Genomic DNA, 23,991 nt, shown 5'->3' with positions numbered 1-23,991 from the left:
TCATCTCCACGTACGCGAACATGGTCCTGAATATCTACATCCTGAGTATCTACAGTGTGGGCAACCTGCTGGTGACACCCCTGGCAATCTGAGTGGGTGGGTCTATGGGATGGCGCCAAGCCCTCGCCAGGGGTGTCACCAGCAGGTTGCCCACACTGTAGATACTCAGGATGTAGATATTCAGGACCATGTTCGCGTACGTGGAGATGAGTACGTTCGCGGGGTCGTGTGGTTGGCCCACTTGGCCACCAGCGCCAGCATGGCGTGTGGGGACGCCGCGTTGGTGAGAGCCACGGATGGCTCTAGTACCGTGGGGGCATGTCGCACCCGTGGAGGGCACTGTAGAGGGGTTGATGCCAGTGCCGGTGAGGGAGCTGCGTTGGGGCTGATGCGTGAGGCGGTTTGTTTCGTTTGTATTTACTCGTATGAGGTGCAGGGCGGTGTGCGTCTAGCCCCATCGTGACCAGAGTGGGTGTGTCAGCGTGGTGGTGTCAGGGTCAGACGGGGCTGCCCTTGCAGGGGCGGTGCCCTCTAGGGCCCGCAACACCGGTGTTGCTCTGTCTCACACGACCTATCTTGCGCAGCCTTATGAAAGCTTCGGAGTGATGAGCCGGCTTCTGTCACAGACGTATCCCTGGGGCCGGGCTGCGGAGCGCGTTCACGCAAACAATACGGTACCCTTTCCACGGAGCATCAGCAGCCAGCCGCTGCACAGCCGCTACTGCTAACTAATTACGGCCACTCGGCTTAGTCCATCACCGAGCGCCCAGTACTGGGTAAACAGACCGCTCCCGCTCCCGGAGCTGGCTGTCGACAGCTGACGAGCGTGTAGTCGACCGTCCGCCCTCTGGCCCTATCGTGGATCCGTCGCTCACTAGAGCGCCTTCAGCCCCCGGTGGCAGCAGCTTAGCAAGACATTGTTAGGCCGTTTCAGCCACAACATTTGTCCAGGTGGTCCAGTAGGCACGCACCTCGGGTTGGGCGGGCGACAGGACGGCGCGCACGCTTATTACCAGCCGCTGTCGTCCACAAGCACGCACAGTGCAGTGCCAGTGTCTTGTAGATGCCTGCAGGCCCCCGGTGTGTACTCCTGCGTAGATGGCCCCTGGCCCCCTGCCACAGCCACACACATCTACGCACAAAACATTTAATTGGGGGGCAATCAAGCCCCCCAAACCCCCCCCCCCGTGGCGTCTGCGACGGCACGCACCCGGCATCAAGCTCTTCTACAAGGCCCTACATCCAGACCCGTCTCCGCCACCCAGGCTCTGCCGTTGCAATTGTTTGCCATCTGCTGGGTTCTGGAAATCAGCTGCACCCTACGGGACTTCACAAACCTGCCTTATCACTGTCCCAGGCTCTGCCGTGTGTCTCGGGTTGCTGTTGTCTCCTCCCTCTGTGTGCCTATGCCCATATCACCCCGTCCCGTTTCGCTCTCCCTAGCGCCTACAGGCTCCGGATGCCCTCTCCTGCGTGTGAGGGCACCCGGATTGGCAGGGCCGTGGGGAGCCGTCCGCGGCCCGCACCCTGCCTCTCCCCTAACCACCCCCCTCCCCATGTCCCTGTACCCCCTGGCCCCCGTGTGGCCCTATGCCGATGCGTGCTTGCCTCTATATAACTGCCCGCTGTCTGTTTCCCTCTCTCTCTTGCCACCCAGGCTCGTGCACTGAGAATACTGTTGCCGTTTGCACTCGCGCGCCTTTCTGCCCACGCCGTTTGCCTTTTCCCTTGTTGCACATGCGAACGTCCCGCCCTGGCGCTGGTCTCCACCTCGGCGCCCGGGCTCCCTTGATGTCCATGCATCTGATGATAGCAGCCTGCGTGCCGTGGTCTTGAGTGCGGCCGCTTGAAGCGATGGATAGGCGTCGGTCAACAGCGGTGTGTCGCCTTCCGTGCTGTCCCCTTCTTCTGACGTCTTGACCCCTGTTTCCTCTTTCCCTCCATTTCTGTGTGCCCAATGGTCCTTGTGTCCGGTCGCAACTACATTAGGCACTTGCTTTGCCTTTTTCATGTCCCATATTCCCTCCATTTCTGTGTGTCCTATGGTCCTTGTCTGAGAGGTTTTCGGTTACGCCGTTCCTCACAGGGCGCCGGCTGTCTACCAGGGGCCTGCTGTCTACCTTTTAGTTATTGATACTGTGTTGCGGGTTGGGGTGTGGGATGCCTGAGTTTCGTCTCAGTTTCCTTGTTACGCCACACACTACGGCCCGTACACACACTAATTTAAGTCTGACACCAGCACGGCACACATTGTTCTTTCGCAGCCAGGCGGCGCCGCACACAACTGCAGCCCCAAGCCGCAGCTTCCCAGCCGGCCGCCCGCGCCCACTCCCATTCGCGTAGCTACCCAACCCGCGTCAGCAGCTGCCGTGCATCACACTTATGTCAGCAGCTTCCCAACCGTTTATATGACTGCCAGCTCCGTGTTGGGCAGCTACCCGAGTGCAACCCCCGGCTAGAGTAGATAGGCTGAGGGGGGTGGGGGCGCCGTACATGAGTTAGTTGTGGATTAGTCGGAGCTGTCCTAGAACCTACATAGTACTATTTTTTGCGGCTTCGAGCGGCCGACCAAGCTGCAGCGGCCGCCATGGCCGCCGCCGGCGGCGGGGCCGGGCTGAGAGCCTGAGCGGCGCTAGCAGGGCGTGGGGCTGAGGGTGCACGTGTCGATTGGCGGCGAGTGACGTGACTAGTTTGTTAGCTGCGGGTTAGCACGGACTGTGCACCCCACCCAACCGGCCACGTCCGGATTTGCGGGGATGCCAAAGACCCCCAACATAGAGGCGTGTGCAATTTGCGTGTGCTTAGTAGGCGCCCGCGTCAAGGTGGGCTGGGTTGATAACGACCCGGGAGGGGAGGGCTCAGCCCTTTTCCTGCCTCCCTAAGGCAGCCACCTCCTTGTTTGCGGCCGTGCAAGTTATGCACCTGTGTGTAATGCTTTGACCCCCACTCACCTGCGCTCACCCGCCGCTCTCCTTGCTCACACGCCCTCACTGCCCGCACCACCACATTAACCCGTGTCTTGACAGCTGTACAGGATGCGCCCCAACATCACTCATTCGGTCGTTTTAGTTCAAGTAACGATACAGCTTCGGTCTTGCTCTGACTTTCGGCACTCACAGTGTCCCACCACGATGCCGCAATCACCATCCATCATCATCCAAACCTGCACTCAGAGCCCGAGTTACAGCTCACAGGCCAATCTCGTCCAAAAGCTTCCAGTGGTCCCACACCGGGGCCAGCGTGTTGGCGGCAATGGTGCCGCTGGCCGCCACAGCCGGCAGCCCAATGCCGGGGAAGGTCGAGTCGCCCGTCATGTAGAGGCCGGGGATGGGGGTGGTCGGGCCTGCGGACGTAAGAACGGAAACAGGGAGCTGGAACTTTTCAGCACTCTCAGTGAGAGACACATGAGCCGCGAAGCGCGCAGCAGCAGCCAACGACAGGATCTGTGCCTGCACGTAGCACACAGGCGCTGCGACACCCAGGGCGCGGACCGGAGGACTTCAGAAGCCCGGGGTCGTCGGGTCCGGCCCCACACCTACACGGCACGTTACACGTGCGCTACCACTCGGCATCCCCCTCACCCGGGAACAGCGCCTTGCCGGCCTGGATGGCTGGGCCGTAGCTGCCGCGGTGGCGGCGCAGGAAGCGCTCGTGCGTGAGCGGCGTTCCCACACTGGACAGCTCGGCGCGCTTGCGGATGTCGGGGATGACCTGGTTGGGTGCGTGTGTGTTGAGAAAGCAAAGGCAGAAGCAGGGAGGGGCACAGCAGGTCGGCTGGAGTGGCATGCGCGTGCTGCTTGTGTGCCGTGTCCGCACGACCGGCCCCGCAGCCGTACACCAGTGCGGTAACCCACATGACCAGTGCTGTGCCTGTTCTCCACCCTAGGCGCCGCAGCATCACCGCCAAGGCTCCAAACACATCGCTCCCACGTACCCAGTGCCGCGCCCATAGCCCTCAGCCCCCTGCTGTTTGCAGCCCTCAGCACCCCGTCGCTCACCTTCTCCACGCCGGCCCACAACACCTGACTGCGCTCCTCCTTGAGCTTGGCGTACTCCAGGCTGTGAGGCGGAGGGCCGCGGGGGCGGGGCCGGATGTAACGGGGAGAAGAGACAAACAGCCACAAAGCGGGAGGGCGAGGAGACAAGCTCCACGCAGGACCAGCACTCCCACGCAAGGCTGGGCAACCGGCGGACGAGAAATTGCGCCAACAAGAAACCGATGGGCGGCGTTCCATGAGGTGCATGCAACACACGCCACCTGCCGCAGCGCAATGACCCCAACGCCGCGAAACTTAAACACTACCCGCCCACATCCTCCTCTGCACCCCACCTGCGCCGGTCCAGTCCCTTCCAGATCTCATAGGGCTCCGTGGCTGGCAGGTAGGCGTGTAGGCAGTGCTTGCCGGCCGGCGCCATGGAGGGGTCCTTCACCGACTGCAGTTGAGCGGCAGGGACATGAGCGGCCGGGTCAGGATCACCAGAGGTAAGGGCACGAGGGGCAAGTAATAACGCGGAAGCGGGCGCGCCAGGCAGTGCGCAACTATGCGGCCCGGTCCGCGAATGCTTCATTGTGCGCGCCGCGATAATGATTCATGTGCTTAAGAAGCTTCCGTGACAGGTGTCTCTGACCTAGGCCGACGACTTACGGAATGCATTAAAGAGTGTGCCCGCGTGACCCACCGCGCCACGCCCAAGCGCACGCACGCACACACGCACATACACACACACACACACACACACACGCACGCACACACACACACAAATGCACATGCGCGCACACACACACACATGCACATGCGCGCGCACACACACGCACACACGCGCGCGCACAAACACACACACACACACACACACGCACTCACTGGGATGGAAATGAGTACCACGTTCTGTGGCTGGTCAACGCCACCCTCCCACCGGTTGACCACGATGTGGTGCAGCTCCAGGCCGGGATCCAGACCTGTGCATGCCGTACATAAGCGAGAGCGAATCATGTAAATAGTGTATGTTTACAAGCTTGATGCTGCGAAGTTGGAGGAAATCAGGATTGGCAAAGTGCACACAACACGTTGCAAGGCATCATGCATGCATCGCCCTCCTCATGACGCCAGCGCCAGCGCCAGCGCCACAGCCATGTGCAATGCATGCGACAACCTGTCCCAGCACCACAATGTTTTGCTGGTCGGCTAGAGGCAACATGCCCAACGGACCTCCCACCAGCTCCACGCACCCACCCTTGGCGTCGAAGCCCACGTGCAGGTGCATGAAGGAGGGGCAGGCGGGCGTGTCAGCGCGCTCGCGGCGCCACTGCTCCGGCAGCCGGTCCGCAGGCACCAGCTTGAGCGTGTCCCACACACTGGCGTTGGAGATAACGGCCTGCGGGGGTCCGTCGTGACGGAGGATTCCCAATTTGCGTGCTCAGGTTTTTGCGCTGACACGCACATCGCCGAGATGAGACATGGGTGGATGCAGGGAAACGAAACACGCACCTTGCGCGCCTTGATGGTACCGCCGCCGCGCAGCGCCACACCAGAGGCCTTGCCCCTACAGCCAAGATGTCGAGTTGGCGACCCAGCACAGATTCTTAGACAGACGCATGCAAGGCTCAACCCCGGCATACAGTCGCACAAAACCTCTAACCCCTATAGCTAAGTCGGTGTTCTCATGCAGGCACCAGAGATTACGTGTGACGCCAGCTGGGGCCCCGGCATGTGCATCTCACTTGTCGTCCAGCAGGATCTTGTCCACGTGGCTGCTCAGCATCAGGCGGCCGCCGTACTTCTCCATGCCGCCCACCAGGCCCTGCACCATCGCCTGCACGGCATGGAGGAGGCGGTGCGGGAGGTCGGGGTTAGGTGGGTAGGTAGGAGGGGAGGTGAGAGGAGAGGGCATGAGAGCAGGTACGAGGAGAGGGCATAATGGCCTGTACGGCAAGCAGTACGGCGCGGCGACAAGGTCGAGAGGGCGTGTGAGAGGGAAGGAGAGGGTGGGGGTGTGGACAATGGAATTGGGTTTGGGGCCCAAGCAAGCAGGCGGGGTCCGGGGATGCAGCCTACGCGGGTCCAGCTAGCAGGAGGGCACGTGCCAGCACCTGAGCTGCAAGCATGGCGGTTCCAGTGAGCTGGAAACTGTTGCCGCTAGCAGCATTAGGGCGTGTCATCTTCTCATGTATGGTACTTAAAGGCCTCATGTATGTATGTAGTTAAAGTCAAAAGCACGCTTGAACCCCTTAAACACCATGTCCATCGCCCACATACCCACCTGCGAGCCGCCCACTGGGAACTCCAGGAAGCAGTCGGGCCGGTACCACTCGTTAAACATGAATGCCTGCGAGGTGTGGCGTGATGTGATGTGGTGTGACACGGTGTGGTATTGTGTGTGTGTGTGGGGGGGGGAGGAGGTAGTGGTGTGGTGGGATGTGGTACCGGGGTGGGACCTTGGGTGCGTCACCACACAATACGGTAGCAACAGCTGAGCACGCCCTGTGTGCGCAGCAGCTGGCTGTATCTGTAAGATTCACCGTACAAGTGCATTATTGCCGTGCCGTCAGAGCGGAGCCTCCTGCCGCCACAGCCAGACACCACCTCCAGCCGTCGCCCCCACACACGCCCCTACACACCGCACCACCCTCCTCCTGCACCACCCGGTGGCCCGCGCACTCACCACCTCGGCCGCCACGGTGCCGTTGGCCGGCAGGCCCGACAGCAGGAAGCTCAGCAGGTCCAGCCAGTTACGGATGAATGGATCGCGGATGTTGGCGCCGTCCAACACGCCGGCGAAGGGCCCCGAAAGCTTTGCGGCGTTGGGGCCGGACTCAAGGAGCGAGGGCAGGTAGCGGCCGATGGCGGTGACCAGCGCGCCGGGGTCGTAGCTGTGGCGTGGGTATGTGCGGCATGTGCGACAACACAGTGGTTCAAGCTCAGCATCAACATACATCGGGGCACGAGGCGCATGGCAGAAAGGTGCTACAGCTTCTGGAAAGTGCACAGGTATCGCAGCTGCTGCTGAATGGAACCATGCCGGGCACCGGGCCCGCGTGTTGCGACTTGCTGGAAGGCACTCACCGGAACGCGGCGGGCGGGATCATGGTTGCTGCCTTGGCAAGCGGCCGCATCACCTCTTGAAGCCGCGCCCACTCCGCCATTGCCTCGGGGCCGCGGATCTGTGGCGAACGTGTGTGCATATGCGCGTGAGCGTACGGTGCGGCACGTCGCAGGAGTGACCCCAGCGCAACCCCAGTTGCCCGCTGTCCTCACTTCTCTCGCTGCCTGGCAGGCTGGCACACTCACCTGCTTCAGGACTTCTACGAAGTTGTCGTTACCGATCTGTACAACAAAGTGGACACATGTATCTATAAGTCAACCGACAGCACACGCGTGCATCTCTGGTGGGAAAGGCACCGCGAGCCGATTGGGCTAGGGCCTCTCGAAGCGGTGAGACATGTACCCGTTGCAGCGTTGCGCTTCTCCCGCCCCCCACCACTAGTATACGCTCTCATGCCCACAGTACGATCGCCATCGCGGGTCGTCCCGCGCAATCATCCCAACCCGGCCTTTGGCCTGCCCCGCACCCTCGTGAGGAAGGTGCCCTCGGGCACGACCACATTCCACGTGTTGTAGCGAATGAGGTCCAGCTGCGGGAGGCAGGCATTTGCGGGGTGCTGTGTGCGGACAGACGCGGCAAGACAGGTCCTGGGCTGCCGTACTGCTCCACTGGAGAGCAGACTGCTCGCAACCGGGCCTGCAGGTTCAACATTTGCACGACCAGCAGCTAGCCCCAACGTCGCCACCAAACCAAAAATGCATCCCATACCAACCTGTCAAACCCGCCCTAAAGACTACCCCAATCCAACATTCCAACCCAAAACAAATCAGACCCACCTCAACGCCCAGAGCCTGTAGCACATGCCCTAGGGGGTTCGCCTCCTTACCCCGACCCGCCATGCCTGTGTGGACACACGCGCGCGGAGACACAGGTTGGTGACACGCGCCAGATGGCTGCTCACGTCACCAAAGCCCTGGAGCGCAGGGGTTCCCTGCTTGAGCGTGTCGCCCAAGTGAACACCTGCCGTCGCTGCCACTCTCCCACAGACCCCAACTCAGCCCCCATTGTGTCATACATGGTACCATATCATACATGGCGCAGGCCACGGATAACCCACGGGCGACATCCCCTCCCGGCGGGCGTACGTGCTGGCGGCAACGGTATGTTCCTGCTGTTCCTACTGGACGTCGACGCTTTATATTTGTAATGATGATTACACTCCGTTCTCCACATGAATGGCTACGCCCACCCCCAAACTTACCCGAGTACAGCGAGGGGCCGCTCTCAAAGTGGTAGCCATCGCGCTCCCACGCGTGCGCCGCGCCGCCCGCGATGTAGTGCGACTCGCACACAGTCACCTGAAATCGCGTTTGGGCCGGCAATGTCACGCCGGCGCCGTTAGTACCACTACGCTGTGCCCCGGTTGTGCGGGTTGTGCGTATACATGTCACGCCGGCACGTCGCAGGTGCTGTGCAGCTGTGCGCTGTGCGGCTCGAGCAAGTTACCAACGCATTTTCAGGTCATGACCCCGAAGTTCTGAGACGTCAAGCAGGGTTGGAATCAGCCTATGCCTCCTGGGGTGTTCCCTCCCGTCTCGCCCCCAAGCATCCTCAGCATTTTCATCCCCCGCAACCCCCGCCCGTTTCCTACCTTGTATCCGTACTTGGCCAGCAAACCCGCGCAGCACAGCCCTCCAATGCCGCTTCCAATCACAACCACATCGGTCTCGTGCGAACTGCCGAACAAGTCAAGCCGAACACGCCATGGCAAAGGACAGAGGTGAGCGTGTGGCCACAGCCGTGGCGTCAGAACCCCCGTCTGGTTCGACCACTCGCGGGAGACCCTTGTACACAAAAGTCACATCAATTGTTCGACACAGATACCATAAAGCCATTGACGCGCTCAGCTACGACAGGAGACGCGAACTGCCTAGCGTGGCAATTTCGGGCTCACCGGGCTTCGCCAGTGAGTTTAGGGGTGGGCTTTGCGGGTGCCGACACCGCGCGAGTACAAATCGAGCGTTTGCTTGCGCCCCGAGCTCCGGCACGAGCAGCGTGGAGCGGTCGCGCTTGCAGCATTTCTTGCGACCACTCAAACACGATATGAAATAGATGTAATACAGTAGGCCTAATGTCACTTTCACGTGTAAGGCATTTGCACGTCCCAAAAGCGGGTTTGTCTTTGTGCAACATGCGTCTGCGATGCGAGTCGTTAAGCAGAACGCCCGGCTCCTTTGACGTAAATGGACTACTTGCACTGCTTGCATCACTGAAAGCTACTTCAGTTCAGTTGCAAGGTCGATTAGCCTTCCCGGACTGACCATGCAAAGCCACGTTCGGCAGCTGCGTTGTCCTAAGCAAGGGAGATCATGTGGGTGGCGCTCACTCCGTCTTCCAAACCTTCGGAGCTCGGATGTGGGCCCCAAATTAGGCCAGCCAGTGTCAAGAGATGGCCGAAGTCCGCTTGCCGGTTCAGATGAGCTTCCTCTGCTGGGCAAGCGCATCATCGTTACAGGTGCGCGTATGTGTCTACACGGAGTCCAGCGTGACTTAAAGGGCGTCGGTAAGCAGCCGGGGCTGGGAGCTGTACCGGTACACACGGACACGCGCACACGCTGCGCTCGTCGTAGACATGCCTTCGGGAACTCCGCCCCCGCTTTCCCCTCTCCGTTCTTCTCCCTCCCAGCGCCTCGCCAGTACTCCCAGAAGCTGTCATCCAAACTGATTAACGCCGGCGCCCGGCCGCTGGTGGTGCCGGGGGTGGCCATCACGGAACTGGAGGGGGCGGAGCTGGAGCAGGTGCGTGCCGTGGCAAACGCGTGTCGCGTGCGGCGATTGCAGCAGGACAAGCAGTCAGAAGTAGACCCGGTAGCGGTCCTGACCCGACCGGTCGTGGTGGCAGCCTACACCCACCGTTCCCCGTACCTGCCACACTCTTGTCACGTGGTTCCTTCGCCCTTCGGCACCACCACCAGTGTCAACACCGCTGCCGGCACCGCGGCCCTCTGTTCCTGGCTACGCCTTCACTTCTCGATTGTTCTTGAATGTAACCCCCAGATGCGCGGCTACCTGCGGGCCCTGCTCGCCGACCCGCACCCAGCCTCCTCGCTGTCGCACATCGCCTTCACCAGCAAGAACGGCATCTTCGCGCTCCTGGATCAACTGGCGGCAGTAGCAGGAGGCGAGCCGGGGCGGTGGAACGGGGCGGGGTCCAGGCGCGGCAGCAGCGCCGGCAGTAGCAGGCATGCGACATCTGCCTTGGGCTTTGCACCGCAGCTGGATTGCGAAGTAGCAGGAGGCTGCTTACGAGTTATTCTTTGGGTTAACGTATTGTTGTACCGGCGTTCCGCATGTGTGCAGGCGTGGAAGCAGCTTGCGGCTGGCTGCGACGCAGCGGGTTGCGGCTGTGTGCCCTGGGTGCTGACGGGGAGGTGCTGGTTGGGCTGGGGCTGGAGGTGCACGTGTCGCCGCCGGAGGTGAGAGGCCGCGCGGGTGGGGACGAGCGGGAGGAGGTAGGAGGAGGCGTGGGATGAAGGGAAGAGTGGGAGAAAGGGAAGAGTGGGAGAAAGGGAAGAGTGGGAGAAAGGGAAGAGTGGGAGAAAGGGAAGAGTGGGAGAAAGGGAAGAGTGGCCAGCTTGGCAGGGAATGTCGGTGAGTTGCAGCAGGCCTGGGGAGTTGGCACCGATGGATAGCGCCTGAGGGGCATGCATGGTATTGCCTGAAGCGTTTTGCGTTCTTGCACACGCTTGAAATGTGTTGCGTGTGCTCGTGTCGCAGGCCTCAACACTGGGTCTAGTGCGGGAGCTGGAGCGTCGGGGCGAGGCGGCAGGAGCGCGTGTGCTGTGCCCCGTGCCGCGGGTCACAGGCAAGGGGGTGCATGGGGCAGGGGAAGAGGCAGCATGGGTAGGCAGCATCTATCACCCCAGCACCAACTGGGATCCTGATGTCCGTGTGTCTGTCCGAGGACCTCTGCAATCCTCTCAGGTCTTCAAATGTCCTCGGATCTCTTTTAGTGTTCGTAGCAGGTCCGGTAAGGTCCGCTGAGGGCTGTTTTGGCCGCCTGCCGCAGGCGGGCTGGTGGAGCCGCCGGTGGTGCCCCGCTTCCTCAAAGCCCTGGAGGTGCGGGCACACGGCTCACTCGGCACATAGCATCAGATCCGGCTTACCACGAACCACCGTAGTGTTTAAGCTGTCGGTATCACCTCAAGGCACAGTTGCCCTAACCATCAATCCCCAGCAGCCCGCCATCCTCCCCCTTAGCACGAATGCTTCGACCTGCTCGCTTGGATGGGGCATGTAACTCCCCCGATGAACGTGTCGCCCACACCTCCGGTCTGCCAGGACGCGGGCGCGGTGCCTGTGCGACTGGACGCCTACCTCACACGCCTGGGCTGCCGGCCGGACGGGTGCGGGCTGGAGCGGGCGGCACTGCAGGGCGGGCACGTGCACGCCGTGGTTTTCAGTTCCACGGCGGAGGTGGGTAGGGGTTGTATCCACCATCCCATGACAAAGGGGTATGGGCATAGTTGATTGGGGGGCTGGGGGAGTGGGGGTTGTAGATACAAAGAGCGAGGAGAAGAGCGAGGGGGGCTGCGCGGGTGCCGAGGGGACGGTGAGGTTGTGGGTGGTAGCTTTCGGGGCGGGCAAGTGAGGAGGCTCGAAATGGCTGGTTGAAATGGTGGACGAGCTCTCCCCCATCTTTGGGTTCGGTTTAGTTTGGGCTGGTATCTACACTTCCCCCCCCCCAAACACACACACACACACCTACACACACGCCTTCCCCCCCGCACATACACACAGGCCCAGGGGCTGCTGCAGCTGATGGGCGGTGCCGAGGCGTTCGGGGCGGCGGTGGCGGCGCACGGCGTGACACTGGCGGCGCACGGGCCTTACACCGCGGCGGGCGCGGCGGCGGTGCTTGGGCTGCCTGTGCCGGTGGTGTCGAAGAACTTTTCCACCTTTGACGGAGTTGTGGCGGCGCTGGAGGAGCACTTCACACAGGCCGGTCAGCAGCAGCGGTAGCATGGGTAGCAGAGGCGAAGGCAGGATGGGATAGAGAAGCGGGGCAAGGAGGGAGCGGGAGCCGGAGGGTGGAGTCAAGGGAGGACTCACCAGGTCCGTTGTGCCTCCCTGTGTGACGTGAGGAGTTAAAGTGGTTGCGGCCAGTCCGCCAATCGTGTGCGAAGCCACTGTAGATGCACGAGCCTAATCATGGACTGATGCGGAAGCGGAAGTACTGGCATGTGCGAGTTTGGGGGGTGGGGGAGGTCATCGCGTGGCGTTGCTGCCGTGTTTTGTTTGTGCGGTGGATGTGGACGTTAGGTTGTCTATTATGGCACCCCTGCGTTTCACTCAAGCCACGGGCTGGTCGGTTGACCTCTGATGTCAAGGAGCTTAACAGGGGTCGGTGGGGTTGGCCGACGTTGCATGGGGCGCCGCCCGTACGTTGCATGGGTCGACTGGCCGCCCATAAATTGGAACAGTTTGCTGTTCTTGCATACATCTGTGCTCATACATACATATTACCGCGTGCTAGTATGCTGAGCTGCATGCCGTTACCACCAAGCTGGCTGGTCTGCTGCCGAGGTGAGCGATGCGAGAACTCCGAGGGCGTCTGGCCTGAGGTGTGGTTGAATGTCGTTTCCTTGCGTGCATACCACGGTATAGATTGAATTATAGCTGAATGGCAACTTATCTGCTTGTCGTGAGCACGGGCGCTGACAAGTCCGCCGCCTTGCATTTTCTGTTCGCTTGCAGGGTACCTGCAATGCCCCTGAGCTCAACTCGCATTTATGCGGAGCACCTAAAGCTAAAGACGGCACGTACAGACGGTGAGTACTGGCGGCGGACCGATGTCGGAATTCGGCGGCAGTCAACTTGGCTGCCTCCCTTCATCCTTCAATCCTTGCGCATGCATTCCTGGCCAGTGATGCAACATTCCATGCTAATTCCGAAGCTTCTAATGAAGAAGACTTTTCTCATACCAAGATCTGCACTGAGGCCTTAAACCTGCTCGGCATTTTGCACCGCACAGTATAAGAGCATGTGCTTGTCACTATCGTGGTTATTGCTGACTAGCTTCTCCTCCCTCCGCCTGACAGGCCGCATGGCGTCCGCTGGCGGCTGCTGAGGACTGCCCCTTGCGCAGCTGGAGGAGCGTCTTGGGCGGCTGGCTATCCTATCATGGTGAGTTGATGACAACAGAAAGCACCGCTAAGGAGGTGGCGAAGCTGGGGGGGACTGCTGAGCAGGAGAGGTGGGGTGGAGTCGAATGCATTTGCTTGACACACGCATGCACGAACACGCATGCACGAACACGCATGCACGAACACGCATGCACGAACAACGATGCTGTGATGACTCAAACCAGTAAAGCCAGTTCTGCTTCTGATTATTATTGAAGAGAACGCTGGAAGCACTTTCTGAGCATCGAATCCAGTGCTTGCATACACACATACACGCACGGGGGTTAGGGGGTTGGGTCGAGGGGTTCTGGCTGGCGAATGATGAGACCGATTCTTCATTCATGCGTGTCAGCTGAGGTTGAACCTGGTGCTTCACCTGGAACGGCCGCTGATTTAACTTCTAATCTTCTCTCTGACGCCAGTGGGTTTCGCCGCACGCATGGGTCACAACAGCACGCGCTGCATTTCACGTCCTGCCCACACGGGGGCTTGGCCGATGATGTATCAATATATTTGCTACTCTTGAGCGAGTCTATGACGACATTTTAAATCACCAAGATCGCTGAGGTCAACATGCATGCTCCACATCCGCAAGCACAACTGGAGGGCCCCGGCCCCAGCATCAATGCTTTGGTTTGGCTTGCTGACCGGCGTGCGCCTTGCTCCCATCCCTCCCTGATGTAGGTCGACTCTACTGGAGCTCCCTGAGTGCACGTGCGGAGGGGTTGAAGCTGCGTCATCAGGGGGCGGCGGCAGGACAGGGACGGGAAGTGTGTCCGCAGGGGCTGTAATCGGGGGTGCCCGGGTGGTGCGAGGCAGGGAGGGATGTGTCGAGTGGGGGACCTCCCCTTTTTGGTTTCCTTGGAGCGGCACGGCTGGCCCCCAAGGGTGGATTTTTCCACCACCATTACTCGGGCGTTTGAAAGCAGTTTTCTCTCCCTCTACATGACATGGTCTGGTGCGTCGGCGCTGAACGCACAAAAGGTTCATAGCTCCGAGTCTGGTCTTGGAGCTTCCCATACAACCTGTGTGCGCGTACAATTTCAGCTGTATTGTCCAGGACCGCATGCCTTTTGCTCTGTACAGCCCTTCACAGAGCATCTGAAATGCCTAAGCTATCGGACTACCTGGCCCGGGCCAAGGCGCCTGCAACAGCTGCAGCAGCAACAGCCGGCCCCTCAGTACACAGCGAAAGCACGACACCACAGCAACAAAATGATCAACCGCGCAGCCGCATTAGCGGCCGTGCCGAAGGGCAGCTGGCGGCGCCGCGGCTGCCACCAGCACCTGCCACGCCCGCGCCCACATCGGCTCCTGCCCCCGCGCTGCTTCAGCAGCTGCACGACCGCTACCTGGAGCAGTTCCGCCGCAGGTGCGCTTGTGAAGGAGCGTTTTCGTGAGTGAGTGCGCGCAGGTGCTTGTGTGCGTGTGTGCGTGACCTGGCGCCTGGGGGGCAGCACGTGCGGCGCCTGAGGCACTAAGACAGGCGGACGTGCGTGACCTGATTCACACGCACGGCCGGTTGGGTCCCTCGTGCTGGCGCCCAGGGCCCGTCGTGCACGCCGTACCTCGCTCCGTTCGGCCACTCCTGGCATAGCACCTTGGGTGAACCTGCACACGCTCAAGTGCTCAACAAATGCTGCGGCCATGCGGCCCCGAAACACCTCAAGCCTGCCTCCTTGCGCGGCCATGCAGGCTGCGCGAGCGCGGCGGCCGCTGTTATCGGTACCCGGACGGCAGCTTGCGACCCACGCCGCCGCCCGCCGACTTTTACAGCCAGGTAGGCAGGCAGCATGGGTGTCCAGTAAGGTGGCTGTGGACTTGCTCATGCAGCGACTCAGGGGCGCTGGGGCGAAGCCCCCTAGGAACACCCCTGTCCGTTCGCGCGTGCGCGCCTGCACCGCCTATACCCTAGCTGGATGGCTGGCGCGCCGAGGACGCTGCCCCCGCTGGCCAGCACGGGTGTTGCATGCACGCATATCCGTATGCGCAGCCACACGCGCGCACCGCGCATGGACCCAGGGACCGCACGGACGCGCGCGTCGGACCCTTCGTGGCCATGCGCATCGCGTCTCCTTGATTCCATGCACCTCTGGTGACACACACACGCACAGGCCAACCGCAAGCATTGGCAGGAGCTGGTGCACCACGCCCGCACAACCGGGGGAGACCCCGAGTACCAGATGCACGGTGCGTCAGGGGGGGGGGGGGTAGGAACAAACTTTTTTGACCCCATGCCACAAAACTTTGAGGGGCCATAACTTTGGGACGCTGTGCCGTTTGCGCATCCCTTCATATCTCGGGCTGTTGGTGACGGCATGGTTTTGCGCTTGCCGTATGACGCTGATTCCCCGCCCCCCTCGCCGTGAGAGGTTGTGCGTGGTTGGTGGCTATGTGTGTGGGCAGGATGCACGTGTGGGCGACCGTTCTAGTACCTGGACGCTTGCGCCCTGGTTAGTGCGTGCGCTGTGCGTGTGTCCTGCGGCCTAGACGTTTCCCGGCACTCCTGTGCCTAGGCTTGTGGCGTTGAGGCACAGCGGTGGGGCTCTGGCGGGTTGAGGCTTGGCTAGGACTCACTGTGCGCGGAGTCACACGGACTTTGCCCGCGGGAGGGTTTGCAGCAAAGTCGGGGTTGGGCCCTGATAGCATGTGATGGCTCGGCGTCTTCGGGAGCTGGGACTGTCCCCTCTGTAACATCCGCATCCATAACTTTGCACCTAGAAATCTATTTTCAATTTTGAAAGCGGATTCGTGCTTTTCTCGTTGAGCTCTATCCATTTGAAGCATGGGGTCTGTTTCGGAAGATTCTACCCCCCCCCTGGGTGCGTGGCTGCGTCCACGTGCACGTGCACGTGCACGTGCGTGCTGTCTGCATAGTGTTCGGCTGGAGGCAAGACAAAAGCGCTTGGGGAGTAGTGCCCAGCATGCTACCATGCTGGGTTGCCAGGCGCTAACCAGCGTGCCAGCATGCCTCGTGCTTCATCGTGTTAGAGAAGCACCAGCAGGCACCAGACTAGATTAAGGAAAAGTCGATCGGCTGCGCTGTGTGCGCGTGTGCCGCCGGGACTTCCGGCGCTCTGCCTTGCTGAGAGTCTTGGCGAGCCTAATGCAGCGGCCCCGCACACACGCTTTACGGCCCACACTTGACCCGGCGCAGGGTTCTCTCTGCGCTACGGCATTGGCGTTCCGCACGAGGCGCACCAGCGGCTGTGCCATGACCTGGGTGAGTTGAGTCCACTGCTCGCGGCCCTGCCTGTGCTTTGAAGCCTGCGTCAGAACCAACTGGCCGTGCGTTGGATCCAGATGCGTCCATGTGCGTCATGCCCGGCCTTGCACCTACACCCCTCACAGACCTTCAGGAGGAGCTACAGCCGCCACTGGCCATCGGAGACTTCGAGTAAGTTTGTGCGTGAGGCGCCTGGATCTAATTTTGAGGTCGGGACACGCTGGCGGATCTGGTTGTGGATTGAGGTTGAGACGGTGGGCAGTTGTTGTTGTAAAAGCTGCTACCGCTACAGCTACTGCCACGCAGCTATCAATCAACATCCTCACTTTATGCATGGTTTGTCCTACTGCCCGTCCGCTGCTGCAGGGGCGACCCGCTCACCGACCCCAGCCACCCCTTCAACCGCGAGTGGAAGCAGCTGGCGGACTCGGGTAGGTGCGGCTCAGCATGCGAGGGGCCAGCCGTTCGCATTTCCAGTATATGAACTTCCAGCCTGGTTACCCTTTCACCACGCATGCATTTACTGAACTTCATCATCAAACTTCGTGTTCTCTAAGCGACGCCCTTCCCTGGGCTGTCGGATTCGTGGTCCACAGTGTTCGCTGCCGCGCCACACCCGTGGCGTTCCACGGGCGCCGCCACGGCCACAACCTCTTGAGCCGCATGCTGCCAACGCCCCAGTGGAGTTCAACGTACGTACATATGCGGCAGGGGGCGTACCCCTCATACGCGGCACCTCCCTGACGTAAAACATGGAGACAAGCGGAGACATGCCCTTGGACAGGCAGGGTAAAGCACCCAGGGTGGCGCACCCAAGGAGGTTGCACGACATGGTTTGGTAAGAAGATTGAGGTCTGCAAACCATCCAGTACAGGAAATGAGCGATATGGTTATGCGGGCTGCAAGAGGGGATACTATTGATGGGGACAGAAGAATTATTTGTGGTGGTTGCAGGAGGTTGCCGGTCGACGTGCCATCGTGCGTGCCATGGTTGGCACAGGCTGGCAGCCGCGTGCTGGGGAGTGCTCGGCGAGTCCTCGCCACTTACATATAACTTGTGAGCTGGTCTGTAATGACTGCTGCATCTCAGAGCTTATAAAGCCATGTGCGGGCCCTGCGTCACGCTCCACCTGCCCGCCAAGTCCTCTTTGGTCGCCTGCAGTCCCATACGCACTACAATTAAAGATCTACATTTAAGGGCGCACCAATCAGTGCTGATGGTGAACGGAGCAAGGCGCGCTTGGGTGCCGTAATCGTTTTGCAACCGTTGGGTAAAAAGTCGGGTGTCCTCGACCCGCCCTCAGCGTCGTGTCTCTGCACTGCTAACAATAAAACTTGATGCACAGTAAAGCATCCAATAGTTTTGCAACATTCTATTATCCAAACTGTAAATTCGACTGTTCACCGGCAGCGCTGGTCGCCGAGCTTACATTCAGCCTATCAAAGTTGCCCATATAGCACAGATGACACCTACGTGTTGTGTTTTGGCCCCGGCCGGCGCGTTTCCAGCGGGCACGGCGGTCACGACGGCACATTTGGGGAGCTCGTCCCCCGCAGCAGCGCACAGCGGTCAGTGCACCTGGTGTTTGTCACCTGCTATCACCTACTGCGAGAGTGACAAGGTGCTGCTCTGCAAGAGCTGCGACGTGCGCTTGCATACCTCCGGGCTGGTGAGCGTCGTGATGGCGAAACGTCACGGCGCGGCGCGGGACGTTAGGCCTCTGCTCGCATGCAGTTGTGGGCGCGCCTGGGCAGGTCTTAGTGTGGTTGAGTCCGGTTTCAGTTTGTGTGGACACCGTGCAAGGACTCCCTTGCCCGTCCTTGGTGTACCGTCCGCTCGTCCGGCGGGTTCGTTTCGTGTAGCCACACTCGCCGCGCTCGCTTCTCCTTCCCGCCCCGGCACCGACAGCCTACCTACCTCTCTGTTCGGGTCTCAAACAGGTTGCATCTCGCCACCTCCGGCGCATCCCCTGCCAGTCCTGCTTCGGGCGGGGCGCCGCCCTGCGCTGTCGGGACTGCGCCAGAGGCTACTACTGCGAGCAGTGCCACGACGCGATCGTTGCTGCTGTACCGACACCCGGCGTGTGTGACCCAAAGGACAGCCGGGGCCTACCGCCGGCGCACCAGACAACTCCAGTCGGGCTACTGGCGCCGCTACCAGCCCTACCGCAGGTGGGGCCCCCGCCATTCGTTGGGCTCCGGCGGCAGTTGTGTAGCGGGAAGGATCGATATGACTAGCGACTGCAGGGGTTGCAGCGACTGAGCGACTGCGTCGTCTCAAGGGATTGGTGCCGTACCATGGATGTAGGCATGTTGCTTTCGCAGAGCCGCCGCAGAGGCGCCGCACTTGAACACCTTTTCAGGCTTACTCGGGTGTGGATGGGCGCAGTGGTACGCTGCTGACCCCCTCACTCGAAAGCAGCAGGTGTCCTCGAAACCATTGCGGCGTTTTGATTGCGGCGGCCTTCCTTACCTTCTTATCCCTTCCATTTCAACTCCACAGGACCTGCTCTCTGATGACCCCTTTATGGCGGACGCTCTCACCTGCGCGGACGTCGCCGCCGCGGCCGCCGGCGGGCCAGTAGCAGCGCACTGCCGCGACGACGAGGAGGAGGAGGAAGATGGCGGCTGCACGGCAGCGGCGGCGGCCGCGCACAGCGCCAGCGGCTTTGCGCACGCGCCCAGCAGCAGCGGGGGCGCTGGCAGCACGCCAGCAAGCTCGGTCACTGTGGCTGTCGTGGCAAGGCAGCGACCGGCTGCGCCGCGCGTCGCGGGCAAATGGCGGGGCGGCATCAGTGTTACCGCCGCGGTGCTTGCGGCAGCTGCAGCGGCGGCGGCGACGGCGGCGGCAGCGGATGAGGAGGCTGCTGGCAGTGAGGAGGAGCCTGAAACTCCGGAGGAGAATGAGCCTGAGGCTGAGGCACGTGTGGAGGACGAGGGACAGGAAGCTGGAGAAGACGCTGAGATGGAGGACTGCGCCGCCGCTGTGCCGGCTGCCGCCGCCGCTGGCGCCACCACCACCGCCTGCGCCATGGCTGAAGCCGCAGCCGGCACGGGCGCCGCCGGCGACGGCCATGACCCGCAGCAGGTCGAGATCTTGGTGCCTCTGTGCCGCGTGCCCAGCAGCAGTGCCGGCGGCGGTGGCCTGTGCGCCGCCTGCCGCGGCGGCGTACCACCCTTTGACGCTGAGGAGGCGGAGCCGCATGAGATCGGGGTGGCAGCAGTGGAACGCGAGGCCGTGGGCGGCGGCAAAGATGGCAGCAGCGGCGGCTGCCAGTGGCAACAAGGCGGTATGGCGGCCTGCCCGCGGACGGCGTGTCTGGTGTGCGCGGCGGCGCTCCCGGCCCGCTGCCGCCGAGCGCTCTCCAGTATGGGCTCAGACGACTACGATGATGCAGGTGCGATTTAGCCATGCGTTGGGCCTGGGCCGGTTTTTATTGCCGTGCTGCTGTGCTGCTTCGGCGCATCTTGAACCAGCAACTTCATGCATGGACATGCCCCATACTGTTCCATCTAGGTGTGCTCCGCTGTTGTCATCCCTCTGCATGACTTTGCTTATTATTCGGTCTGCTTGTTGTCCGCCGGCTGCTGCAGAGATGGAGCAGTGCGATGTCGCCATTGAGAAGGAGGAGGAAGAAGCGCTAGCGGCTGCTGCAGCGTCCGCGGGCGGTCGTCGTGGCGGTGCCGGCGCCTCCTCTGCGCCAGCAGCAGGAGTTGGGGTCCGCCTGGTGCCGGTCTGGGGCCACGCCAAGGCCGCGGTGGTGGCCGGAAGGGAGCTGGAGAGGGGAACCGCGGCGGCGTGCGCCTGCTTCGGCAAGTGGTGCGGCTACGTCAGCGCGCTGCGGGACGGGCAGCTGACCAGCATCGGCCATGCGGCGCTGCAACACCGCCACGAGGCAGCAGAGGCGGCGGGAGGGGCTGTGACGGAGCCGACTGAGGCAGATGCTGGGGTGGGGTTTGAGGCGGAGGCGTTCAGTCGCCAGGGCAGCTTCAGCACCTCTATGCAGGAGGCCCAACAGGCGCTGCAGCTGCAAGAGCTGCTGGAGGATGACCACACACCGCCGCCACCAGCTGCCGGGCCCTACGAGCGGCAGTTCCCGTCGCTGGCAGGCGCCGTGCAGCAGCTGCCTCAGCACGATCAGGCGCTGCCGCTGGCTGTGGCAATGGCGCCACCAGCGCCACCGCTAGCGGCAGTGGCGCCGGCCGCAGAAGCAGCTGGGGCAGAAGCAGGTGTGGAGGCGGGTGATGCGGAGGACATGTTTGCTGGAATGGCGGGTTTGTCGGAACAGGAGCAGCGACGCATGCTGCTGCAGCAGCTGGAGGAGTTGCGGCAGCAGGAGCAGGCGCGGCTGCAGCACATGCACTGGCTGCAGCAGCAGCAACAGCAGCAGCAGGCCCTGCACATGCACCATCAGGTGCATATGCAGCAGGTGCACATGCAGCTGATGGCATGCACGCCGCACGCGCAGCAGCTGCACCCGCAGCCGCAAGAGCCCGTGCAACAGCCCACGCAGCCAGCAGCGCATGCGACAGACATGGACATGAACATCGACGGGACCCGCCACGGGGGTTCCGCCTCCCTCACGCCGCCAGCACCCTGGGCGCATGTGCAGATGATCCCTCAGCAGGCACCCATGCCGGCGCCGCCGCAGCAGCAGTCGCAGCCCTTTGGCATACTGCCCATGCAGCAGGGCCAGCCGCCGTACCCCGTGCAGCTTTACCAGCAGCACCTCGCGGAGCAGTACGAGGCACCTTTCTCGTACACAGCAGAGGCCGGCATCTGCCGCCCGGAGGTGCCACCGCTGCCGCCACAGCAACAACAACCGCCGCAAGCGCAGCTGCAGCAGCAGCAGCAAGTCCCATTTACCCGCCGCATGTCGGAGGCGGACTCCACATCCCCTTTCGCGAGCTCGGCCATTGCCGGAGTGCCCGCCACGCCCTCCACGCCCTCGGATGCCGCCCCACCGGCGCCGCCCGCACCCGCAACCATGGCGGCAGCCGCGGCAGCCGCGGCGGCCGCGGCAGCACCGCCTGCAAAGCCGCCTGCGCCAGGGGTGCCTGCAGCCCGCGCAGCTGTGCAGCCGCCGCCGCAGGGTTCGCTGCTGCATCGCGGCCCCAGCCTGAACGGCGGCATTCGCAAGCCGCCGCCGCCACCGGTGATCACCGTTATCAAGCGGGGGCCCGACGGCTCAATCCTGCACAAGTGTTCTGCGCCGCCGCCGGCCGTCCGGCGCTCCGTGAATGGCAAGCGCGACGATGTGCCAGCCGCCGCCGGGGCGCGTGCGGCAGCGCCTGTTGTTGCTGTTGACACCAAGGCCACAGAGGCAGCGGCAAACACCAGTGCAGCGGCGGTGCCTACCTCAGCATTCAGCACCACCAGGGCCGCAGTGGCAGCGGTGGCGCCAGGGGTTGCGGCACAGCAGCAGCGTAACACGCCGGCATATGCGCCAATCACAACGCCCCAGGCTACGGCCTACGCGGCGCAGGTGCTGGCAGCGGCAGCAGCGGCCGCAGCCGGCTCCGGCGCCAGCGGGGTGCGTGAGTTGACGCGAGAGGAGCGGGTGGCGCGCTTCCGTGAGAAGCGGAAGCGCCGCAACTTTGACAAGGTGAGGTCGGTTGCAAAGAGTTATAACGCAGCGCTGTTACCGTATCCTTTGCTGCGGTTCCATTTGAAGTTGCGGTGTGCTGCATTGTGCTAGCTCTGCAGTGCCTACAGCTTACGTGGGCTATGCTCAGAATCGTGCTGAATCCAGTCATTAACCCGCTTCATTGCTACTCATCATGCACAGGTCATTCGCTACGCCACGCGCAAGTACTATGCAGAGGTGCGGCCTCGCATCCGCGGTCGCTTTGCGCGGCGGGAGGAGATTGAGGCGTGGAAGATGGCGCACGGCGGCCCCGACGTGGAGGTGCCGGCTGTGCTGGATGACGACTGAGGGCCGCACGTGAGGCTGAGGCGCGTGCGTGGAGAGAGAGCAGGAAGCAACAAGCCCACGGAGCGTCGGGGAGAGCCATCTATCGACACAAGCCCCCACAGAAGATACCGTATCGGTGCTGATAAGGGAATGAAAGGATGGGAGGTGGAGGCAAGGATGCGATGGCAGCGGTGTTTCTGTTTGCTGAGATGCAGCTTTGCGCAGACTGTGGTTTGGCAATGGAATGCGGGGGCGTCGGCGGCCCGATGTGTAGGCTGGCGTGGCTCTATCTTAATGGTAAGGATTCTACTGTATAAGCATTCCTGCGCACCCATGGCACTGCATGACGGATCTTCCACACAACATTTGCTACCTCAGGATCTCGTGCGTGCATTGGTAGTGTACACGAATTGAAGTGCAAACGGGGCTGCCCTGCGCGGCTGCGCCCCAGGGCACCGCGGCATCGATTACTTGCGTGGGCTTGGTCTGGAAGCAGCGGCACAGCAGCCTGCAGCAACATACAGCCAACGGCAACCGTTATGCATGCCCCTTTGCACCCTGTATGTTAGGCATTGTGTGGAGGTGTTGCATGTTTCACCGCGCGAAGAGTCCTGGAGAGATGGCGTCATTACGGTATGTACTGTGCGTGCCCCAGTGCTAGCTGGCACTGCTGGATGGCACGATGAACAGTGCCAGAGGTTAAAGAGACCGGCGGTGCCTAACCACCCCGCCAGGTTTCATGAGGTTCGTGTGTGTTGATGGTGTCGATGGCCATGGGTGATGGCCGGGCTTCGAGCTTATTTCAGCGTGTGGATATCCACCAGTACAACACTCATATAGAGGGTACATCCTTGTTGGCGATGCGATGGCGTGGAGGGTTGCGGTGCCGCTCGACGTCCGGAGCAAGGCGAACCCATACGGCACAGCACGGCATGTGCCATGGGAACAGCCAGGAGCTGCTGCTGGCATGAGTGATGATTACCAAGTAGCACACACGGTTGAAGAATGTTCGGATATGATTTCGTCGTCATGAAGTACCATATTTACGAAACTCAGCGACGAAGATGCGGCACGCGCTGATGGAGATGCTGCTTGGTAGAGCGCGACCTGCGGTCCTGCGCCGTTGTGCGTGGCGGCAATGGTGGCGGCGGCGGCGCAGGGCCTGGCGATTGGCAGCGGCTGCGGCGCAGGGCCTGGCGGCTGCGTTGTCGCAGCCAACTTGCCCTTTGAGGGGAAGAGCCACCTTTCTTGTTGTCATGAAGTTGAGGGTAGATATTCTCGGAGTTTCGTAAGGCCAGGGATACTCTCGGGGTTTGTCTTCCGGTGGTGGAAGGCGTCCAAACTAACTGCAAGCGTTTGATCACCCGCTCCAAGTGTAAGGCGCCTACCACACCTGCCCTGCTTCCCTTGTATGGCGGAGGGGGTATGGCGGAGGGGTAGTGAACAAGGGCACTGCGGAGGGCATCTACGCCTACCGGCAACGGGGCCCTGGAGCTTGTCGCCTAGTGTGGGCGGCGGCGGCGATGGCGGAGCAACAATGTGGGTGAGCGGGGGCAAGGTGTGTGTGAGCGAGCACTCGCTCAAGATGGCCACATAGGCAAACCCCATTATGATTGTGTTATCA

The 23,991-nt window shown here is 61.8% G+C and overlaps 5 protein-coding genes across 7 annotated transcripts in view; 4 read left to right on the top strand and 1 right to left on the bottom strand.

Moving 5' to 3' along the window:
- Window positions 1-633, top strand: part of CHLRE_16g674938v5 (uncharacterized protein) — a 2,766-nt gene extending 2,133 nt beyond the window's left edge. For all 3 annotated transcript variants that reach the window (XM_043071259.1, XM_043071258.1, XM_043071257.1), the window contains one exon: window positions 1-633. This exon is cut by the window's left edge and continues 451 nt beyond it. The gene's annotated coding sequence lies outside the window, so the exon portion shown is untranslated.
- Window positions 634-2,792: 2,159 nt separating this feature from the next.
- Window positions 2,793-9,177, bottom strand: CHLRE_16g674950v5 (uncharacterized protein). The gene is made up of 17 exons (XM_001695887.2): window positions 8,996-9,177; window positions 8,693-8,777; window positions 8,303-8,399; window positions 7,878-7,942; window positions 7,568-7,630; window positions 7,287-7,322; window positions 7,062-7,159; window positions 6,661-6,868; window positions 6,259-6,324; window positions 5,720-5,811; window positions 5,487-5,541; window positions 5,232-5,373; window positions 4,863-4,957; window positions 4,331-4,434; window positions 3,999-4,059; window positions 3,582-3,711; window positions 2,793-3,343 (listed from the first exon to the last, which is right to left on the bottom strand). Exons 1-17 carry the CDS (start codon window positions 9,118-9,120, stop codon window positions 3,189-3,191), a joined length of 1,677 nt encoding a protein of 558 aa, XP_001695939.1. The 5' UTR covers window positions 9,121-9,177; the 3' UTR covers window positions 2,793-3,188.
- A 110-nt stretch (window positions 9,178-9,287) lies between these two features.
- On the top strand, window positions 9,288-12,543 carry CHLRE_16g675000v5 (uncharacterized protein). Its single transcript, XM_043071261.1, has 8 exons — window positions 9,288-9,556; window positions 9,728-9,840; window positions 10,099-10,222; window positions 10,402-10,517; window positions 10,819-10,906; window positions 11,111-11,160; window positions 11,383-11,517; window positions 11,842-12,543. Exons 1-8 carry the CDS (start codon window positions 9,364-9,366, stop codon window positions 12,061-12,063), a joined length of 1,041 nt encoding a protein of 346 aa, XP_042916116.1. The 5' UTR covers window positions 9,288-9,363; the 3' UTR covers window positions 12,064-12,543.
- Window positions 12,544-14,167: 1,624 nt separating this feature from the next.
- On the top strand, window positions 14,168-17,537 carry CHLRE_16g675050v5 (uncharacterized protein). The gene is made up of 7 exons (XM_043071262.1): window positions 14,168-14,598; window positions 14,922-15,006; window positions 15,341-15,416; window positions 16,384-16,449; window positions 16,578-16,623; window positions 16,819-16,883; window positions 17,049-17,537. Exons 1-7 carry the CDS (start codon window positions 14,333-14,335, stop codon window positions 17,108-17,110), a joined length of 666 nt encoding a protein of 221 aa, XP_042916115.1. The 5' UTR covers window positions 14,168-14,332; the 3' UTR covers window positions 17,111-17,537.
- A 100-nt stretch (window positions 17,538-17,637) lies between these two features.
- Window positions 17,638-23,991, top strand: CHLRE_16g675100v5 (uncharacterized protein). The gene is made up of 5 exons (XM_043071264.1): window positions 17,638-18,122; window positions 18,394-18,624; window positions 18,956-19,850; window positions 20,047-22,058; window positions 22,242-23,991. The coding sequence occupies exons 1-5, from the start codon at window positions 17,916-17,918 to the stop codon at window positions 22,386-22,388; spliced, it is 3,492 nt and encodes a 1,163-aa protein (XP_042916114.1). The 5' UTR covers window positions 17,638-17,915; the 3' UTR covers window positions 22,389-23,991.

This window comes from Chlamydomonas reinhardtii, chromosome 16 (assembly GCF_000002595.2).
Source record: "Chlamydomonas reinhardtii strain CC-503 cw92 mt+ chromosome 16, whole genome shotgun sequence".
Classification (NCBI taxonomy): domain Eukaryota; kingdom Viridiplantae; phylum Chlorophyta; class Chlorophyceae; order Chlamydomonadales; family Chlamydomonadaceae; genus Chlamydomonas; species Chlamydomonas reinhardtii.
This window is presented reverse-complemented; position numbering and strand designations above follow the sequence as displayed.

Bases quoted from the DNA above. Each gene is read 5' to 3' on its own strand.
- CHLRE_16g675000v5 (XM_043071261.1), top strand. From the start codon at position 9,364: ATGCAAAGCCACGTTCGGCAGCTGCGTTGTCCTAAGCAAGGGAGATCA. The intron at 9,557-9,727 runs GTGCGCGTATGT...TCTCCCTCCCAG, and splicing joins CAAGCGCATCATCGTTACAG to CGCCTCGCCAGTACTCCCAG. The intron at 10,907-11,110 runs GCAAGGGGGTGC...CGCCTGCCGCAG, and splicing joins CCCCGTGCCGCGGGTCACAG to GCGGGCTGGTGGAGCCGCCG.
- CHLRE_16g675100v5 (XM_043071264.1), top strand. From the start codon at position 17,916: ATGACACCTACGTGTTGTGTTTTGGCCCCGGCCGGCGCGTTTCCAGCG. The intron at 19,851-20,046 runs GTGCGATTTAGC...CGGCTGCTGCAG, and splicing joins AGACGACTACGATGATGCAG to AGATGGAGCAGTGCGATGTC. The intron at 22,059-22,241 runs GTGAGGTCGGTT...CATCATGCACAG, and splicing joins AGCGCCGCAACTTTGACAAG to GTCATTCGCTACGCCACGCG.
- CHLRE_16g674950v5 (XM_001695887.2), bottom strand. From the start codon at position 9,120: ATGCTGCAAGCGCGACCGCTCCACGCTGCTCGTGCCGGAGCTCGGGGC. The intron at 6,869-7,061 runs GTGAGTGCCTTC...CCCACGCCACAG, and splicing joins ATCCCGCCCGCCGCGTTCCG to CTACGACCCCGGCGCGCTGG. The intron at 5,542-5,719 runs GTGAGATGCACA...TCTTGGCTGTAG, and splicing joins AAGATCCTGCTGGACGACAA to GGGCAAGGCCTCTGGTGTGG.
- CHLRE_16g675050v5 (XM_043071262.1), top strand. From the start codon at position 14,333: ATGCCTAAGCTATCGGACTACCTGGCCCGGGCCAAGGCGCCTGCAACA. The intron at 14,599-14,921 runs GTGCGCTTGTGA...GCGGCCATGCAG, and splicing joins CTGGAGCAGTTCCGCCGCAG to GCTGCGCGAGCGCGGCGGCC. The intron at 15,007-15,340 runs GTAGGCAGGCAG...ACACACGCACAG, and splicing joins CCGCCGACTTTTACAGCCAG to GCCAACCGCAAGCATTGGCA.